This window comes from Sciurus vulgaris (genome assembly GCF_902686455.1).
Source record: "Sciurus vulgaris genome assembly, chromosome: 16".
Taxonomy (NCBI): domain Eukaryota; kingdom Metazoa; phylum Chordata; class Mammalia; order Rodentia; family Sciuridae; genus Sciurus; species Sciurus vulgaris.
This window is the reverse complement of record NC_136477.1, coordinates 53,913,898-53,930,058: the sequence shown is the minus strand read 5'-3', so window position 1 is coordinate 53,930,058 and position 16,161 is coordinate 53,913,898. Positions and strand designations below refer to the sequence as shown.

Sequence of the window (16,161 nt, the reverse complement as noted above, 5' to 3'; positions counted from 1 at the left end):
TTTTCTTCCTACATTCATCCTTTTGGGGATCTAGCCTTAGATATGTTGCTTTTTTTCCAATACGTGAGAACACGCACGTGCCCGCACACGCGCGTACTCACTCTCAGTTTCTTGACTGCAAAAGTCCTGCGAGGTTCTGCTGCTGGCTGATCTTGCGACAGACCCGGGCCAGCGCACTGAGGCGTCAGTCCGCGTGGGAGATGTGGGGCAGGGATGCGGAAAATGGGCACCTCCGGAGCAGCCGGCAGCGGGGCGTAACGCCAGCAGCCGAGCGCTCGGGCGAAGGACTTCTAATGGCCAGTGGGCCATTGCACGCGGCGGAGGAGGAGCGCAAGTCCCAGGCCGGTGAGGAACCGGATTTTTTTTATACGTACGCGTGCAACGATTTGGAAGGAAGCACACGGTGGTTTTATTTTGCAGAGGATGGGAATTGCATAACAGGTGGTTTGTCTTTGCGGGAAGCACGTATTATTTTTCTACTTGGGACAGTAAGAGTTGTAGTTGTCGTTGTTTTAATTCGGAAAATGAAGTAAACCAATGCATGCTCAGTGTAAAAATAATTTAGAAAAACACAGGGATATAAAAAAGCTGGGGAATGGGGGCTCAGTAAGACCTGGGGGCGTTTCCTTCCAAAACTGGGCTTGGAGAAACATTGGGGAAGATGGAAATTGGCTTCCGGATGGAGTCCCCGCCACTGGGGTTAAGAGATTGCAAAGTGTCAGGGGACCTGGGCTCACCGGCCAGCTACACTCTGCGTTGGGCAAAGAGCCCACCTCACACGTAGTCTTGCCCGACCGCGGAGCCTGGAGGCAAAGGCGGGAGGTGGCGCATCAGCCAGCCTGGGTCCCCTGCGCCCAGCGCTCTGGGACTTCTTGCATTTCTTACCAAGATCCGCCCTGCCCCGGGGGCGGGGCATGCCGCCCGCCCAGTACTGGTTGGAAACCTTGGAACAACGGTTCTCTTAAGTCCGAAAACAAGAACTGGCCACGATTCGAGGCCTGGCGGCGCCTTCCTGGGGGAAGGTCTTGACTGTCTGAGCCTGGCAGGCCGAAAGGGAGGAGCCCTGTAATCAGACGAATCTGATTTCAAATCTGGGCTCGGGTGATGGCTACACAAAGCTCGGCTGCCTGAGTGTCCCCACCCAGTTCTTATCGTTTTACAAAGTTGCGGAGGTGGAGGGTCCCAATCTGAAGACCTTGGGCTTCCTCTGGACTGAGCTCCAGGGACCAGCCTCTTTTTAGCTTTCGAACCATTTAGAAGAGCAAACAAGTTGGAGTCCATTCGGGGGCCACAGGTGTGTCCCCTAGCTGACCCACACAGTTGCAAGCCAGGACCCGGTCAGGGACGTCCTTGAAGGAGTGAGCACCTCATTACTGGACACTTACTGAAGGAACTGTGCACTGTGGCATTCAATCTTCACAACCCTGCAAGGGCGCTGCTGGTTGTCATTTTCATTTAGTAGATCAGGAGACTGAGGCCAGAGCTTGAATGGCTTGCTCATAATCTACAAAGGGACCTTACCACGCGCAGGAAAGGGTAGAAAACTCTGTGTCTCACACTGGGAACTGAACCCAGGGACCTTTAACCACTGAGCCACATCGCCAGCCCTTTTATATTTTATTGAGAGACAAGGTCTCGCTGAGTTGCTTAGGACCTCACTGAGTTGCTGAGGCTGGCTTTGAACTGGCAATCCTCCTGCCTCAGCCTCCCAAGTGGCTGGGATTACAGGCGTGTGCCACTGACTGCAACACTTTCTACTTAGGTTCATCTGCACCAAAGCCCACACATCTTCAGAGAATAGTAACAATGATGGTCACTTGTTATTGCCACTATCTCTACCCAATGCCTTACACCTACTATCTCACCAACTCTGTTCATTCATTTATTCATTCCACTAAGATTTAGCAACCTCTGTTCGCACTAGGTCGTATGCAAGGCACAGGGATATAAACATCAATAAAACAGGCATGTCTGTCAGCGTAGGGAGGTAAGTCACGTTAAGCTGTATTGGACATACAAGGAAATGGGGGCTGAGAGGGGGACATGACTTGTCCAAGGTCTCATAGCTAATTGGGGTAAAGCTGAGATTCAAAGCGAGGGCTGTGGCCCACACCTGTAATCCCAATGACTCAGGAGGTTGAGGCAGGAGGATTGTGAGTTCAAAGCCAGGCTCAGCAAATTATTGGCCCTAAGTAACTTATTGAGACCTTGTCTCTAAATCAGAACTAAAAAACGCTGGGGATGTGGCTCAGTGGTTAAGCACCCCTGAGTTCAAGTCCCAGTATCAAAAAAAAAAAAAAAAAAAAATCCACAGCTAGGGCTGGGCACCTCTAGAACCATTTCCCTGGGTATCTTACATGGAAGTATGGGGCCAACGTGGCCATTTAGTGGAGGGGTGAGCCCCTCTCTTCCCTTTGTGAAGTCCCCAAGGAGGAGAGAACAGAATCATATACCCAAGAGGGTGGCCATCTCCAATTACAGTGGCCTCAATTCAAGCATCAAATGACATTGCACTTTTAGAAAAATGTTCATCCCAAATAATTTCAAAATAGCTTCTCATTATTAATTTAACACATGCTTCCATCTCCATCTGGGGAAATCGGGAAGGGAGACATCTAACCCATAATCCCACTACCCACAAGCAGTCCCAGGTGTCATTTGGGGATGTCTCCTTCCATTCTTTGCTAATCATCGTTTGTCCCTATGTTTGTTGGACACTGTTCAGCTTGTTCGGACTCTAGTCTATAATCCTATTTTTTTTTCACTTGAACAAAAATCTCTAATGCTCTTATGTGGTTATCAACATAACTGCCTGAGCCTGGGCAGGCATGGTACAAAGGACTTTCCATACTCTGCGTTGTTCCTCAAAGAATACCCGCCCCAGTTCAGAGATGAAGAAACAAGGTCTCCTAACCATCCAGCCATGGAGCCAGGATCTGGGTTGACACCAAGACCCATGCTCTGAACTGAAGGGTCACACTGAACTGGAAGGGTCACCTCTGTGGTATAAGTCATGCCTGGAAAGCTACACAGTCCTTTTTAGTAAAAGTCCATCTGAGGTGTGCTACCTACATCCCACCTGGAACTCAGGCCAGGGTCCTGCTGGGAAGAAGGCATCTCTCTGCACCATGGACCAAAAGGTTCCTCCCCAGGTACCTACGCCTCTCCTTTGAAGCCCGTTACAGGCACAGTCTCCAGCCCTACCCCTGCCAGGTGGAGCTGTCAGATAAGACACAGAGCACCCAATTAAATTTGAATCTTAGAATAGCACTTTTTTTTTTTTGCCATTAATGTTTCCTAGTTGCTTTTCTTAAAAAAATTTTTATTTGTTCTTTTTAGTTATACTTGACAGTAGAGTGAATTTTGACATCTCATACAGACATGGAGTATAACTTCCCATTCGTGTGGTTGTACATGATGTGGAGTTTCACTGTCGTGTGTTCATATTTGAACACAGGAAGTGACGTCCCATTTATTCTACTTTCTTTCCCATTCCCATTCCTCCTTCCTGCCCTTTATTCCCATTTGTCTAATCCAATGGACTTCTATTCTTCCCTCTTACCCGCTTGTTGTGTGTTAGCATCCACATATCAGAGAGAATATTTGGCCTTTGGTTTTTTGGGATTGACTTATTTCACTTAGCCTGATAGTCTCCAGTTTCATCCATTTATTGGCAAATGCCCTAATTTTATTCTTTTTTATGACTGAGTAATATTCGTGTGTGTGTGTGTGTGTGTGTGTGTGTGTGTGTGTGTGTTTCTTTATCCATTCTTCTGTTGAAGGACACCCAGGTTGGTTCCATAGCTTGGCTATTGTGAATTAAGCTGCTATGAACATTGATGTGGCTGTATCACTGTAGTATGCTGTTTTTAAGTCCTTTGGGTATAGGCCCAGTTGGAATAACATTTTCATGTAAGTATGTTCCAAATATTGCATGGAATAACAGTTATACTAAAAGATTATTCATTGCTTATCCAAAATTCAGATTTAACTAGAGTATTGCTGTTTTATCTGCTACATCTGGTAAGCACAGTCAGGCGTTCTGGAAGTTTGCTTGGTTTGACAAGCTGTGGTCAGCCCAGGTTCCTCTCTACACACACACACGCTCCAACACATATCCCTCTGCCTATCCCTAGATCCACTATCCTGTTTCTGTCTGGCTACAAGCAAATTAAAATATACATGGGTGGGGAACACTCCAGGGTCCTTTTGCTCCTTAGAAATCAAATTAGTTGTGCCTAATCCCAGCTGGGTTGAGAACCAGCTTTCTGAAAAAGGGCTCTTGGCTCTTCCCAACCCCCTCCCACTTCCCTGTGTTCACGCTTGAAATCCCTGCCCCGGGTTAAATGCTTCCCAGTTCAAACTTGTTGTACAGGCAACTGCAGGTCCGTTTATAATCTCTCCATGGATCTCATGACGAGTTTTTCTGCCAGTACAACTTCTTCTCCCCCATGTCCTTTCTGCAGAGCATGTTTGGGGTGGTGGGGGAGGTAAGGGGCTCTGTTTTGTGGATGGCTTCTGAGAGACTTCATTGGACATTTAGATTGAATACAGGAAATTTTGAGTTGCTATGGAAACTTCTCGTCCAAGGCTGGTGGGTCCCTGTAAGCTGCTCGCAGCACCTCTCAGTTAGGAGAAAAGAGGGCAGAAAGGAAAGAAAAGCCATTTAAGGAATATTTTTCCAGCAATACGCAGCCCTAGCCCACACTAAATGCAGGAAATGTCCCTGCTGCCCCTCACAATTGCCACCTCTGGGGCTGGGATTGTGGTTCAGTGGTAGAGCGCTTGCCTAGCACGTGTGAGGCCCTGGGTTCGATTCTCAGCACCACATAAAAATAAACGAATAAAATAAAGGTCCATCCACATCTCTGTTTTTCACTGTCCCCCCCTCTTTTTGGCCTATCTGGTCCCTGAGAAATCAGACTTTAAAGGGACAAGAAGAGAGGTCGTCATCTAGGTTCTCCAGCTTATGGTGGGCTGAGCAAGAGTTCTGATCCCAGGCTCCCCATACTTTCCTTCTAGAAGAATGGGAAGGCCAAGGAGAGGCAAGAGGCAGCACCCGGGGCTTGGATTCCGTCATTTCCTGGAGTGGACTCATTCTCTCCAAAGTCTCTATTTTCCCATATTGTAAATGGACATAAATGGCCGGATGTGGTGGCACACACCTGTAATTGTTATGGGGCGCAACTTAAGAACAGACCGATCACCACTGAGAAGTCCAAATTTGAGAGTCTTTGTTAAGCCGGCCGGCTGACTGTCTCACACAAGGCCCCCAAAAATGGCTATTGGGAGAACAGCCCCAACCACAGGGTTGTAGGGGTTCTTACACCAAAAGTCACATCAATCATAAGTGTCTGTTGCTATGATTCAAAATTACAAACTAACATCATGAGATCATCGACTCATGAGAGGGGGAAGTGGGTCAAAATGACCCTTACCTAGGTACAAACTAAAGAATGTTTGCTAACATCCACACAATCACTGTTCACATGGTGCATTGTTTAGGAGCAATAGGGATCAAAAGAGAGCAATTTTTCTTTACATAGGAATTATCATTCTGTGTTGTTAAACATGTCGCACTAAGTAACTGATGATGGGTACAGAGGCGGGGTGTTCCCATGGGAGAAGCTTATTTCCTACCTAACATGGAGTCTCAGAGCAAAATGGAGTCATTTCCCTTAGAGTCTGGCCCAGAACATTCTCATGGAGCCAGATCTGTCAGCCCATCACAGTAATCCCAGGAGGATATGTTCAAAGCCAGCCTCAGCAACTTAGCAAGGCCCTAAGCAACTCAGTGAGACCCTGTCTCTAAATAAAATACAAAAAAAAAGGGCTGGGAGTGTGGCTCAGTGGTTAAGAACCCCTGGGATCAATCTCTGGTTAAAAAAAAAAAGGACATTAACTGAATCAGATGGGATCTGAAACTAGCTAGAGGTTGTTGGAGAAAGTTTGCTTTTTCTCATATTTTTCAATCTTTATAACTCCTTTCTCATAACAAAAGCAATACACCCTTGTGGGGGGATCAGCCTTAAACATTTCAGAAATATAGTAATAAATAAGGGTCTGTGATTTTATGCCACAGAAGAGTTGTTCTCAAATTCTTTGACACCAACAAGTGCCCAGGGGAGTATGTTAAAACCCACATTCCTAGGCCACCCCTCAAAGCTTCTGATACGGCGACCTGAGAGCATGCCCCAGTAATTCCATTTTTAACACACCTCTTTAATGACATCTAGTGATGATATTTGAGACACATGAATCTAAAACTGACCTTGGCTAACAGATTAGTATCAGATGCCTCTAGATTTGTTCTCTTTGTACATAGTAATTTTTTGTCTTATAAAAAAAGGGGACCAGGTGTGGTGGCGCATGCCTGTGATCCCAGTAGCTCTGGAGGCTGAGGCAGGGGGATCACAAGTTCAAAGCTAGCCTCAGCAATTTAGTGAGGCCCTGTCTCAAAATAAAATTTAAAAAAATAAAATAAAAAGACTGGGGATGCGACTTAGGGGTTGAGCACCCCAGAGTTCAATCCCTGGTACTGAAAAAAAAGGTTGCGGGGGATCATACTACGTGTGATTTGGCAGTTTGATTTTCTCCTACCAATGTAGGGGACATCTCTTTCAAGTCAATAAACAGACATCTTATTGACAGCCCTATCGTGGGATGCTGCCACATCTCTTATTGGTGGAGCAGCTTGGGAATGGTGGTCATGGACTGCCATCTCCCTACTGTTACCCAGGCTTGCAGACACGCAGCAGGGTGGTGTCCCGCAGGCTCAGAGACATCAATGTCCCCGGGTCAACAGAAATTATGGAGCACCTTGGGACTAGGCCAGGAATTCTAAGACGGATAAGGTGAGGCCCCTGCCCTGGAGCTGGCAGTCTGGTGGGGAGGTCTGATGTGTTTGCACCCAAGCTGGATGGTGAGAAGAGTTTTAGCGGAAGGAGGACAGGAGCCCCATCTGCCTAGGAAACATGGCGCCTGGCCCTGGGGGATTCCTGCTCAAATCTCCCTGGTTCTCCCTTATTCGGGGGCTGCTGTCAGGATCTTCCAGTAAAGGGAACGAGCATCCTGGACACAGAGGTCATAGCTGGCACGGGGACTCTCAGAGTGCCCTCCCCTAGAGAGAGCTGGGTTATGGGAGTCTGTCTTCTCTGGGCGGTGACAGGAAGCTATCAGAAGTCCCCCCTGGCCCAGGACCCCTCTTAGTTCCCCAAGTGTCCAAGGTACTGGGATTGATTCAGGAAAGCCACTGTAATCCCCAGTCACTGATTTGCAAAGCAGCACAACTCAGGGAAAGTCCCACGAGAATTTAGTGACGTTAAACCAGGGCAGGGTGGTAAGTGAGGAGAGCCTGTCAGTCAAAGGATTTGTAGAAAAGCTGAATTTAGAAAGAATAAAGGACCACATATTGTTTTATGCCTGAGGAGTTAGGACCCTCTAAGTTTCGGTGGCCCCAGAATGGTCGGCTGGGCATGACCTGCCGTGGCCTCCCTGCCTCGACCTGGCCTCCCTGCCTTGACCCAGCCTCCCATGCCCTCTGCACCAACACTGCGGCCACACTGGCCTTCTCCTATCACTCCACTCTGGGGCTTTGCCTTGAGCTGTCCCCACACCCTGGAAGGCTCCTCCATGTGACAGTCACGTGGTTCACTCCTTGTGATGCAGCCTCCCTCAGCCTCCACCCTCCGCAGTTCCCTCACCTGGTGTTATTCTCAACAGAGCATGCGTCACCGTGGAAGTCCTCTTGAGAGACTCTGGTTATTATCCATGTCTCCCCTTGAATGTGGGTTCCCCGAGGACAGGAATACTGACTGTCTCCTTCACACTGTATTCCCAGCACTTGGAACGGTAACAGGGATACAACAGGAACTCAAGAGTGTTCGTTAGCCCAGAGCAGTGGTGCACACCTGTGATCCCAGGGGCTCAGGAGGCTGAGGCAGAACTGTAAGTTCGAAGCCAGCCTCAGCAACTTAGTAAGCCCTAAGCAACTCAGCGAGACCCTGTCTCTAAATAAAACACAAAAACAGGCTGAGGATGTGGCTCAGTGGTTAAGTGCCCCTAGGTTCAATCCCTGGCACCAAAAAAAAAAAAAGTGTTTGGTGTTTGTTAAATAAACAAAAAAATACAAGCCAGAGAGAACACAAAACTGCATTTCAAATGCCTCTATTCAATTTTTTGATGTGTGTCTGTGCCTCATTGCCTTCCAGCCAACCAAGATTGAGAAAATAAGGCTGGGGCGAAGGCCCAGTTTAACCGGTGGATGCCAGTTACCTCACTGGGGGACCGAGGACAGTGCCAAAGGCTTGAAAAATTCCAGATTTTCAAGTGAAAGCCAATTGTGAAATGAGGAGAAGGCCTCCATTATCTGTGAGCACTCAGGTTGAACTTGGGCCCTGCAGAGTGCTTTTTTTTCTGGTACTAGGGATTGAACTCACAGATGCTTAACCACTGAACCACATCCACAGCCCTTTTTATGTTTTATTTAGAGACAGAGTCTCACTGAGTTGCTTAGGGCCTCACTAAGTTGCTGAGGCTGGCTTTGAACATATGATCCTCCTGCCTCAGCCTCCTGGGCTACTGGGATGACAGGTGTGCGCCACCGTGCCTGGCTGTTGTGCTTTATTTTCACACTCACGTGTTCTCCTTGGGCCAATACTCACGGCTCAGATTCCACCAGGCACGGAGCTCCAGGCTGGGGCCCTGCCCTCAGAGGGTACAGAGTCCAGTTCTTTCTGCAGAAGTCCCTACTTGCCAAACTCTGCCTGCCTGCCTCCCCTGTCAACTCCTCTGTCATCTCCCAACACCTGTGTGATTCTCCACTTTGACAAACTTGGACCACCCCCTCCCCAAGGCCCAGGGGCACTGATTACCAGGACTGACCCAGGAGCCTGCTTGGGCTCAGACACTATCATCTATCCTTCCCAACACTCTCCCACTGGCTCCTCTGTGAAGTTTGGAAAAAGTTCAGGGTCTCAAGTAAAGAATGTGCATGAAATTTTGGTGAGTGACCAAGCGCTGACGCAGTGCTGTGTCCTTTCCGCTCCCTTGGCCCCTGACACCCCAAGGGCCCTTTTCTCCTGAGAAACCCATCAGGGCTGCAGGAAGCCTGGCTTCCCCTTCCATCCGAAGAGCTGGACTCCACTGGGGCCTGACCCTCCCCCTGGTAACAGGGGAAATTCCTCCGGCCTTCTTCAGAACAAAGCTTGGCATGTTTCTTATTCCTCGTCGCTCCCACAAAATGGGCCTTTATTTGTGCCTCTCCGGCGGGTGGCTCGGACACGGTGTTCCACACGGGTGGCGGTGGAAGTGGCCGTGCACCAAGTGCAATACGGGTTGCTACGGCGACAGTTCCTTTTTATTGATAGCAGAATAAACAGGAATGCGGCGCTGCCTCACTTGTTGGCACATTTCAGCCGCCTCCCATCCCCAGGGGTTTAAGAACCGCCCTTTGGAGGCGGCCCTCCTCCCCAGTCCCCGTGGCGGAGCCTGGAGCCCGGCGCCACCACTCCTGACCTCCCTTCTCGGAGGGAGACCCCGAGAGCCAGAAGTAAGAGGCTTCTGTTCTGTTTGCCCTGCTGTCCGGCGGGTGCTGTCCGTGGAGGAGGTGAAAGGGGAGGTGGAGACGGCGGTGGCCCTGAGGCTGAGCTTTGGGAGTTCAGGTACCTGGGCTGGGTCCCCACACGGGTGAAATGATGTGGGGTCGGGGCAGGGGGCCAGGAGAGCCTCTTTGGGGAAAGGATAGGAGACAAATAGACTCCCAGATGCCACTGTGTTCCCGTTGACCTTTTGCTTCTGAATACTCGGAGGAATCTGAATTAACGCGCGGGACAACCTCACCTAACTCCGGCAGGGCAGAGCAGAGCATGGCGATGGCGGGGGACGCGGGTTGATTTGCTTGAGCGCTGGATGCCACCATTGAGAGAACCCAGTTTGGGGCATCAGACAGCTCGGCTCCGATTCTAGTTCCTTCATTCACTGGCTGTGTGAGCTGGGAAATCAGATGACCTCTCTGAGCACCAGTGTCTTGTCTCCAAAGGAGTCATGATATCCCCCCTCCTCCATCTGTCAGGGGAATTTCATGAGATCTGGCTGCTAGGGGCCCAAGCCCGGTGGAGGGCACGTGGCAAGAGGTCACTTACATGGTGCCAGCCTGCCTTTCTGGTGAATTTGGCTTCAGCGTGTTGCAGTAGAAGGCAAGTCTGAGATTGGGCCAGAAGTCAGGTGCTAGAGGATTTTGTATGTATGTCACATTTTGAAACTGCTACCCAACTGGGTGGCTTCTGACCTGGCAGCAGCGTCAGCACCCATGTCTCTGTGTGGCTTAGATCTTGGGTGACTCTCTTAGCTCTGCAGGTGGGAAGTACCTGCCAGGTGGAGTGGCTGGCCTCTGGCCACTGCGGGGCCAGCAGGACAGGACACCTGGTCTGCCGGTACTTGTTCCCTGCTCAGCCTGGTAACACAGTGCACCACTCTCACTCAGAACCCTCCCTGTCTGGCCCAGGACTCTGCTATAGAATGGATTCCAATGCCCACCAGACTACCTCCTCACAAATCAGGAAGTTACGATGGACCGAGGCCAAGGGAAGTCTGTCTTGAGTCTGTCTTGAGTCATTGCATCCAAATGGACAAGAGATCCTGAAGTGGGGTGAACGGCTTCTGGGTGTCAGCTGGAGGCTGCTAGGAAATCTGGAGGTGCCTCCAGATACACTGGGCTTCAGTTGCTGGCTGACAAAATTAAAATGGTCCCTTGGTCCATTGTGGGGGGTAAGGGGGGGAAGCAAGAAGGCTCAGGAAATCCCTTGGCCACGCTTGTCACTCAGACTGAATGCTTCTTTTTCCCTTGCCAGCCGTTATTTTAAAAACCTCTCTTCTCTTCTGCCCTGCCACCCTGTTAAATGCTGAGCCAGGAAGGTCCTGAGTGTGAGGTGGGAGGAGTGAAGACTGGCCAGCAGCCCGAGGAGGGAAGGCCACCAGCTGGTCATCTCCTTCCTCCCTGTGGGTTCTGGCTTTAGCCAAAAGCTACCAGGGCCAGCTGATGTGCCTCAGCCAAAATTGCATTTCATGTGGGCTAACGGTCCTCCCCTTAGCATCTAAAAAATGGGCTCACATTACTTCTGCATTGGGGTTTCTTAGGCTACACCCAAACCTGCTTTCTCAACTGGAAAATCTTTTGCACCTGGAAGTCAGAGTTTGGAGCCCAAAGATCCTGCCTCCACCATTTATTTGCCTCACTGAGCCTTGATTTTTCTCGCCTAGGATGCAGGCTGATTATAAGAACCAAACTAAATGTCCATCACAAGACCCCTTCAGGAAAGCACTGGGCTACACACAACATGCACATTATATCATTTCACCCTCCAAACAGCCCTGTGAGTAGGTATTGCCATTATCCCCCCTGTATAGAGGCCCAGAGAGGTCAAGCCATTTGCCTGAGGTCACTCAGCCAGGAAAGTTTGCCAGCATGATTCAAACCTGTCTCTTCTGAAACTTCTGCTTTAACCATGTTGATTTACCGGTCTATATGTCATTTGTTATAACTGATGCCATCAGAGACATAACAGAACCTCAGGGGAGAGGAGAGGCAGATAGAGGGGACAGCAAGACCTTAGGGAGCCTGGGGCCTCGAGGACCTGGAATCCCATCAGTACAGCCCCCTTCTGTCCCTCTCTTTAATGGTGCCCAGGAGGGCACCAGTGTCTGGCTTCAAAGCTGCCACCCTAACATTAACGTGCCCACCCCAGCAGCCTGGTGAGCTCTCCCTGGGAGTTAGGGTTCCTGGATGAGCCCTGCCTGGTATAGGGCTGATGTACCGCAGAGCCTCAGCAAAGAGCTGCGTGGACCTCTTGGGACATCAGCAGAACCAGGAAAGAAGCAAGCCAGGTGCTCCTGTCTCTCCTCTGACCCACCTCTTCCAAGACGAGGTCAGCGGCACACTCTGCATATTAAGTGACAATTATTTGCCCATTTTATACTCATGCAAGACACTCCGTTAAGCTGTCACCTACTGGCTCCCTTGCCCAGCCCTTGAGTTCATCAATGTACAGCCAGCACGATTCTACAGAGGATGGTCCCCAGAGGTTGAAGACCTCTGCAGACCATTTCACACCACTGCTCAGAAATGTGCTCTCATCAGACCTGCTCTCAAGGACTCGGGCCAACACGGAGAAGCTTGGTTGCTTTGGTTTCTTTGTTCAACTTCATGATTTGCAAAGATGGCTGACTATTGGAATCACCTGGGGATTAAAAAAAAAATCTCAAAGGCCACCCGGCTCGGTGGCTCACACCTGTCATACCAGCGGCTCAGGAGACTGAGGCAGGAGGATCACAAGTTCAAAGCCAGCCCCAGCAAAAGTGAGGTGCTAAGCAACTCAGTGAGACCTCGTCTCTAAATAAAATACAAAATAGGGCTGGGGATGTGGCTCAGTGACGCTGCATTCAATCCCCATTACGGCCACCCCCCCCCCCAAAAATCTCAAAGGCCAAGTTGGTCCCAAGTCAATTAAAGTCAGAGCAACTGTCCCACCTTGACTCTGCTGTTGTAGCAGGAAAGCAGCCATTGGCTGTAAGTGCTGAGTGGATGTGGCCGTGTTCCCCGATGGTGGGTTTTGGGCCAAAGGGTATAGTTTTCAGACCGCAGATCCAGAGGGTAGGTAGGTAAACTTGCCCTAGACTAAGAACGGACAGAGCTGAGATTCCAATCCGGGTCTGAATGGCTCCTTCACCTTTTGCTCTTTAGAGATGACCTCAGCCCTTTGTCCCATCATGCCACTGACCCCCTGGTGTCCAATCTCTCCAGAGACCCCGGCAACTTTGGGAATGACCCCAGATCTCAAGAGGCCCAATTGACTCCCAGGACAGTCTACACTTTCTTGTGCTTTGTCCTTGTACAGCGCGTGGCAAAAACATAGCACAGCGATGAGGACTCAGTGTTGGTCCCAAGTCTGCCCTTACAGTAAGTCAAGGTGGTACACGACAAGACCCCAAGGCTTCTTTCCAGAAGGCCTCTTTTAGCCGGGTGTGGTGGCGTTTGCTTATAATCCCAAGGTTTGGAGGCTGAGGCAGGAGGATCACAAGTTCAAAATCAGTCTCAGCAACATAGTGAGGCCCTAAGCAACTTATTGAGATCCTGTTTCTAAATAAAATATAGAAAGGGCTAGAGATGTGGCTCAGTGGTAAAGCACCCCTGGGAGAGAGGCCTCTTTACTGACAGATCTGTGTAAGCCTCTTTTTCATAGAGGTCTCATTTAATTAAATTAAAAGGTGAGAAGGCTGGCTCTGCGGCTCTTAAACCCAGGGGTTCCTAGCATACCCCTTCCCACCCCTGACACTGCTGTGTACACAGCTCTCCCCATTTTCTTTGCCTGATTCGGCAATCTGAGAGGCAAAGGCAGATTTCCCCAGCTGCAGCTCTGGGCTAAAGAACCAGCCACATCCTTGGGGGCCCCTGCTTACCTACCACACCAGTGATTTAATCTGAAGAGGGGAGAGGGTCTGGAGCAGATCCTTGAGCCAGGGATGGCCACCGATGGGACCTTGGGTGTAGGAGTGACTACATCATTTGCAGGACCCAGTGTCAAATAAAAATGCAGGGCCACTTGTTTGAGATGTCTTAGGAATCTCAAGGGAGCTACAACAGGCTAGACCAAACAAAGTTCCTGCTTTTTTTGGTACTAAGGATCAAACCCAGAGGTGCTTAACCACTGAGCCACATTCCCAGCCCTTTTTTACATTTTATTTAGAGACAGAGTCTCACTGAGTTTCTTAGGGCCCCGCTAAGTTGCTGAGGCTGGCTTTGAACTCACGATCCTCCTGACAAGGCCCCTCTTTGAAGGGTGACCCTGTACACTGAGCTTTCCTGCCAGCTTGAGACCTGATCCTGCAGCAGTCACCCCACCCTGACTTCTGGTGACCTATGGCCAGTCAGAGGACAGAGAGGGACAGAGACTGCCCACTGGAAATGAAGGAAACCAAAGTCATAAAGAAAAAAAAAAAAAAAAAATCCCCAAAACCTGCTGACAGTTTTCTCCACAGAGCAGCCAGAATGACCTTTTAAAAATCGAATTAGATGCACGATTTCTCCCAGACTTAAACCCACCCGTCCACCCTCTCTCGAAACTCTCTGCCGCGCTCACCCCACCCCAGACACAGTGTCTTTGTGCTCCCTGAACAGACCCGGCTTGTTCAAGGTGCATGAGTCACACACACTATTCACCAGGCCCCAGACAGCCTCCCCCTTCCATTTCAACTGTCAGATTTTAAATGTCACCTCCTCAGAGAGGCCCTCCCCTGCACCTGGCTAGAGATAGGCCTTCACTGAACTCTATGGAGCCTGCCTGTTTCAGCATCTATAACAGTTCTCATTGGTTTGCATGTGAGTGCTGTTCCCCGTCTCCCTCATGGTGCTGGCTCTGTGAGAGTGGGGACCTTGCTTGCCCAGTGCCCCTCTGCATGTCCAGTGTCTGCCACAGAACCCAGAAGATTATAGGAGGTCAAACATTAATGGAATCCACAACTTCTTAATTATTATGAACTTTCTCACTGGTCGTTCTATTATGGAGGAACTCTTGGTTTTGTGTTCCCATTTCATATCTGGCCACATGACTGAATTCCCTCTTCCAATGCTTTGCTAGGTACGAAGGTATGTTTTTTTCAAACGTTCATTCTGACATCTCCTTCTCTAAAGTTGTACTGTTTATTTCTATTTCCTGCCTTATCACTTTGGCAACATACAGTTAGTTCTTTTAAATATGGCGTGATTGAGGAAGCATGCAGCTCTGGAGGGTCTGGGACACAGAGGGACTAGGGGAAGGGTGAATAGCCAGGAAGTCAGAGTAGTTATTAGAATGTGGTTTGCCAATGAGGAGAGCTGAGGACATGGGGAAGAAAGGGCATAGCTGAGAACAGTTCAGTTAAAGGATCAGTGGAACTTGGTAATAAAAGTAGGCATCACGAGAAGAGAAATCCTATGACTGTGCAGGCCTGTAATCCCAGCAGCTCAAGAGACTGAGGCAGGAGGATTTAGAGTTCAAAGCCAGCCTCAGCAACTTAGTGAGGCCCTAAGCAACTCAGTGAGACCCTGTCTCTAAATAATATATACAAAAAGACTGGGGATGTGACTCAGTGGTTAAGTGCCCCTGGGTTCCATTCCTGATCTCGAGAAAAAAGAAAAAGGAAGGAAGGAAGGAAGGAAGGAAGGAAGGAAGGAAGGAAGGAAGGAAGGAAGGGAGGGAGGGAAAGAAAGTCAGGTAGCTTGGTCAGGGTTTCACGGTAAGTGGACAAGACCCACCTGAGAAAAAATCCTGCCCCTTGGGCTATGCCCCACAGGGATGGGGGGTCATGAACCCAACTCTGACAATTCCTCCGTCCATCTCTACAGCCTCGATGTACTCAGAGATCCAGAGGGAGCGGGCAGACATCGGGGGCCTAATGGCCCGGCCAGAGTACAGAGAGTGGAACCCGGAGCTCATCAAGCCCAAGAAGCTGCTGAACCCTGTGAAGGCCTCCCGGAGTCACCAGGAGCTGCACCGCGAGCTGCTCATGAACCATAGAAGGTGGGGATGGAGCCTGGCTGCCTGCGCCCAGCAAGCAAGCACCTCCCCAGGCCTGCTGGCCCTTGAGAGGTACCCCTCATGGAAAGCAGGCATCCTGGGGCTCCTGGAGGCTGAGGAGGGCTGAGGGTTGCTCACCAGAAGAAACTGTGAAGGTCCAAACGCCCTGTGGGTCCCTGAGAAGCAAAGAACCTCAGAAAGCCCCATTCTAACCAAGCTCGGTGATGCACGCCCATAACCCCAGCAACTTGGGAGGCTGAGGCAGGAAGATCACAAGTTCAAAGCCAGCCTCAGCAACTTAGCGAGGCCCCAAGCAACTCAGTGAGACCTTGTCTCTAAAATAAAATACAAAAAAAAAAAGGGTTGGGGATGTGGCACAGAGGTTAAGTGCCCCTGGGTTCAATCCCCTGTACCAAAAAAAAAAAAAAAAGAAAAGCCCCATTTTCCCTCTCAGCCACCTGCTTCATGCCGGCACTCCAGATATATTTGCTGAACACATACTGTGTGCCAGGCGCTGTGCCCAGATCTAAGGTACAAGAAGGAAGGGGACTCAGTTCCTGCCCTGGCAGAAGAGGATGGACACATAACCAGGCAATGCGGCTTCCACAGG

General features: G+C 49.9%; 1 protein-coding gene across 4 annotated transcripts in view; it reads left to right on the top strand.

Moving 5' to 3' along the window:
• Positions 1 to 16,161, top strand: part of FAM107A (family with sequence similarity 107 member A) — a 68,941-nt gene that overhangs the window by 50,144 nt on the left and 2,636 nt on the right. For 2 of the 4 annotated variants that reach the window (XM_079114448.1, XM_079114447.1), the window contains exon 2: positions 15,380 to 15,554. In XM_079114448.1, the coding sequence (XP_078970574.1) occupies positions 15,380 to 15,554 (175 nt within the window). Of the gene's footprint in view, positions 1 to 9,519; positions 9,663 to 15,379; positions 15,555 to 16,161 lie in introns of those variants that run through there. The other 2 variants (XM_079114446.1, XM_079114445.1) reach the window with 2 other exon arrangements.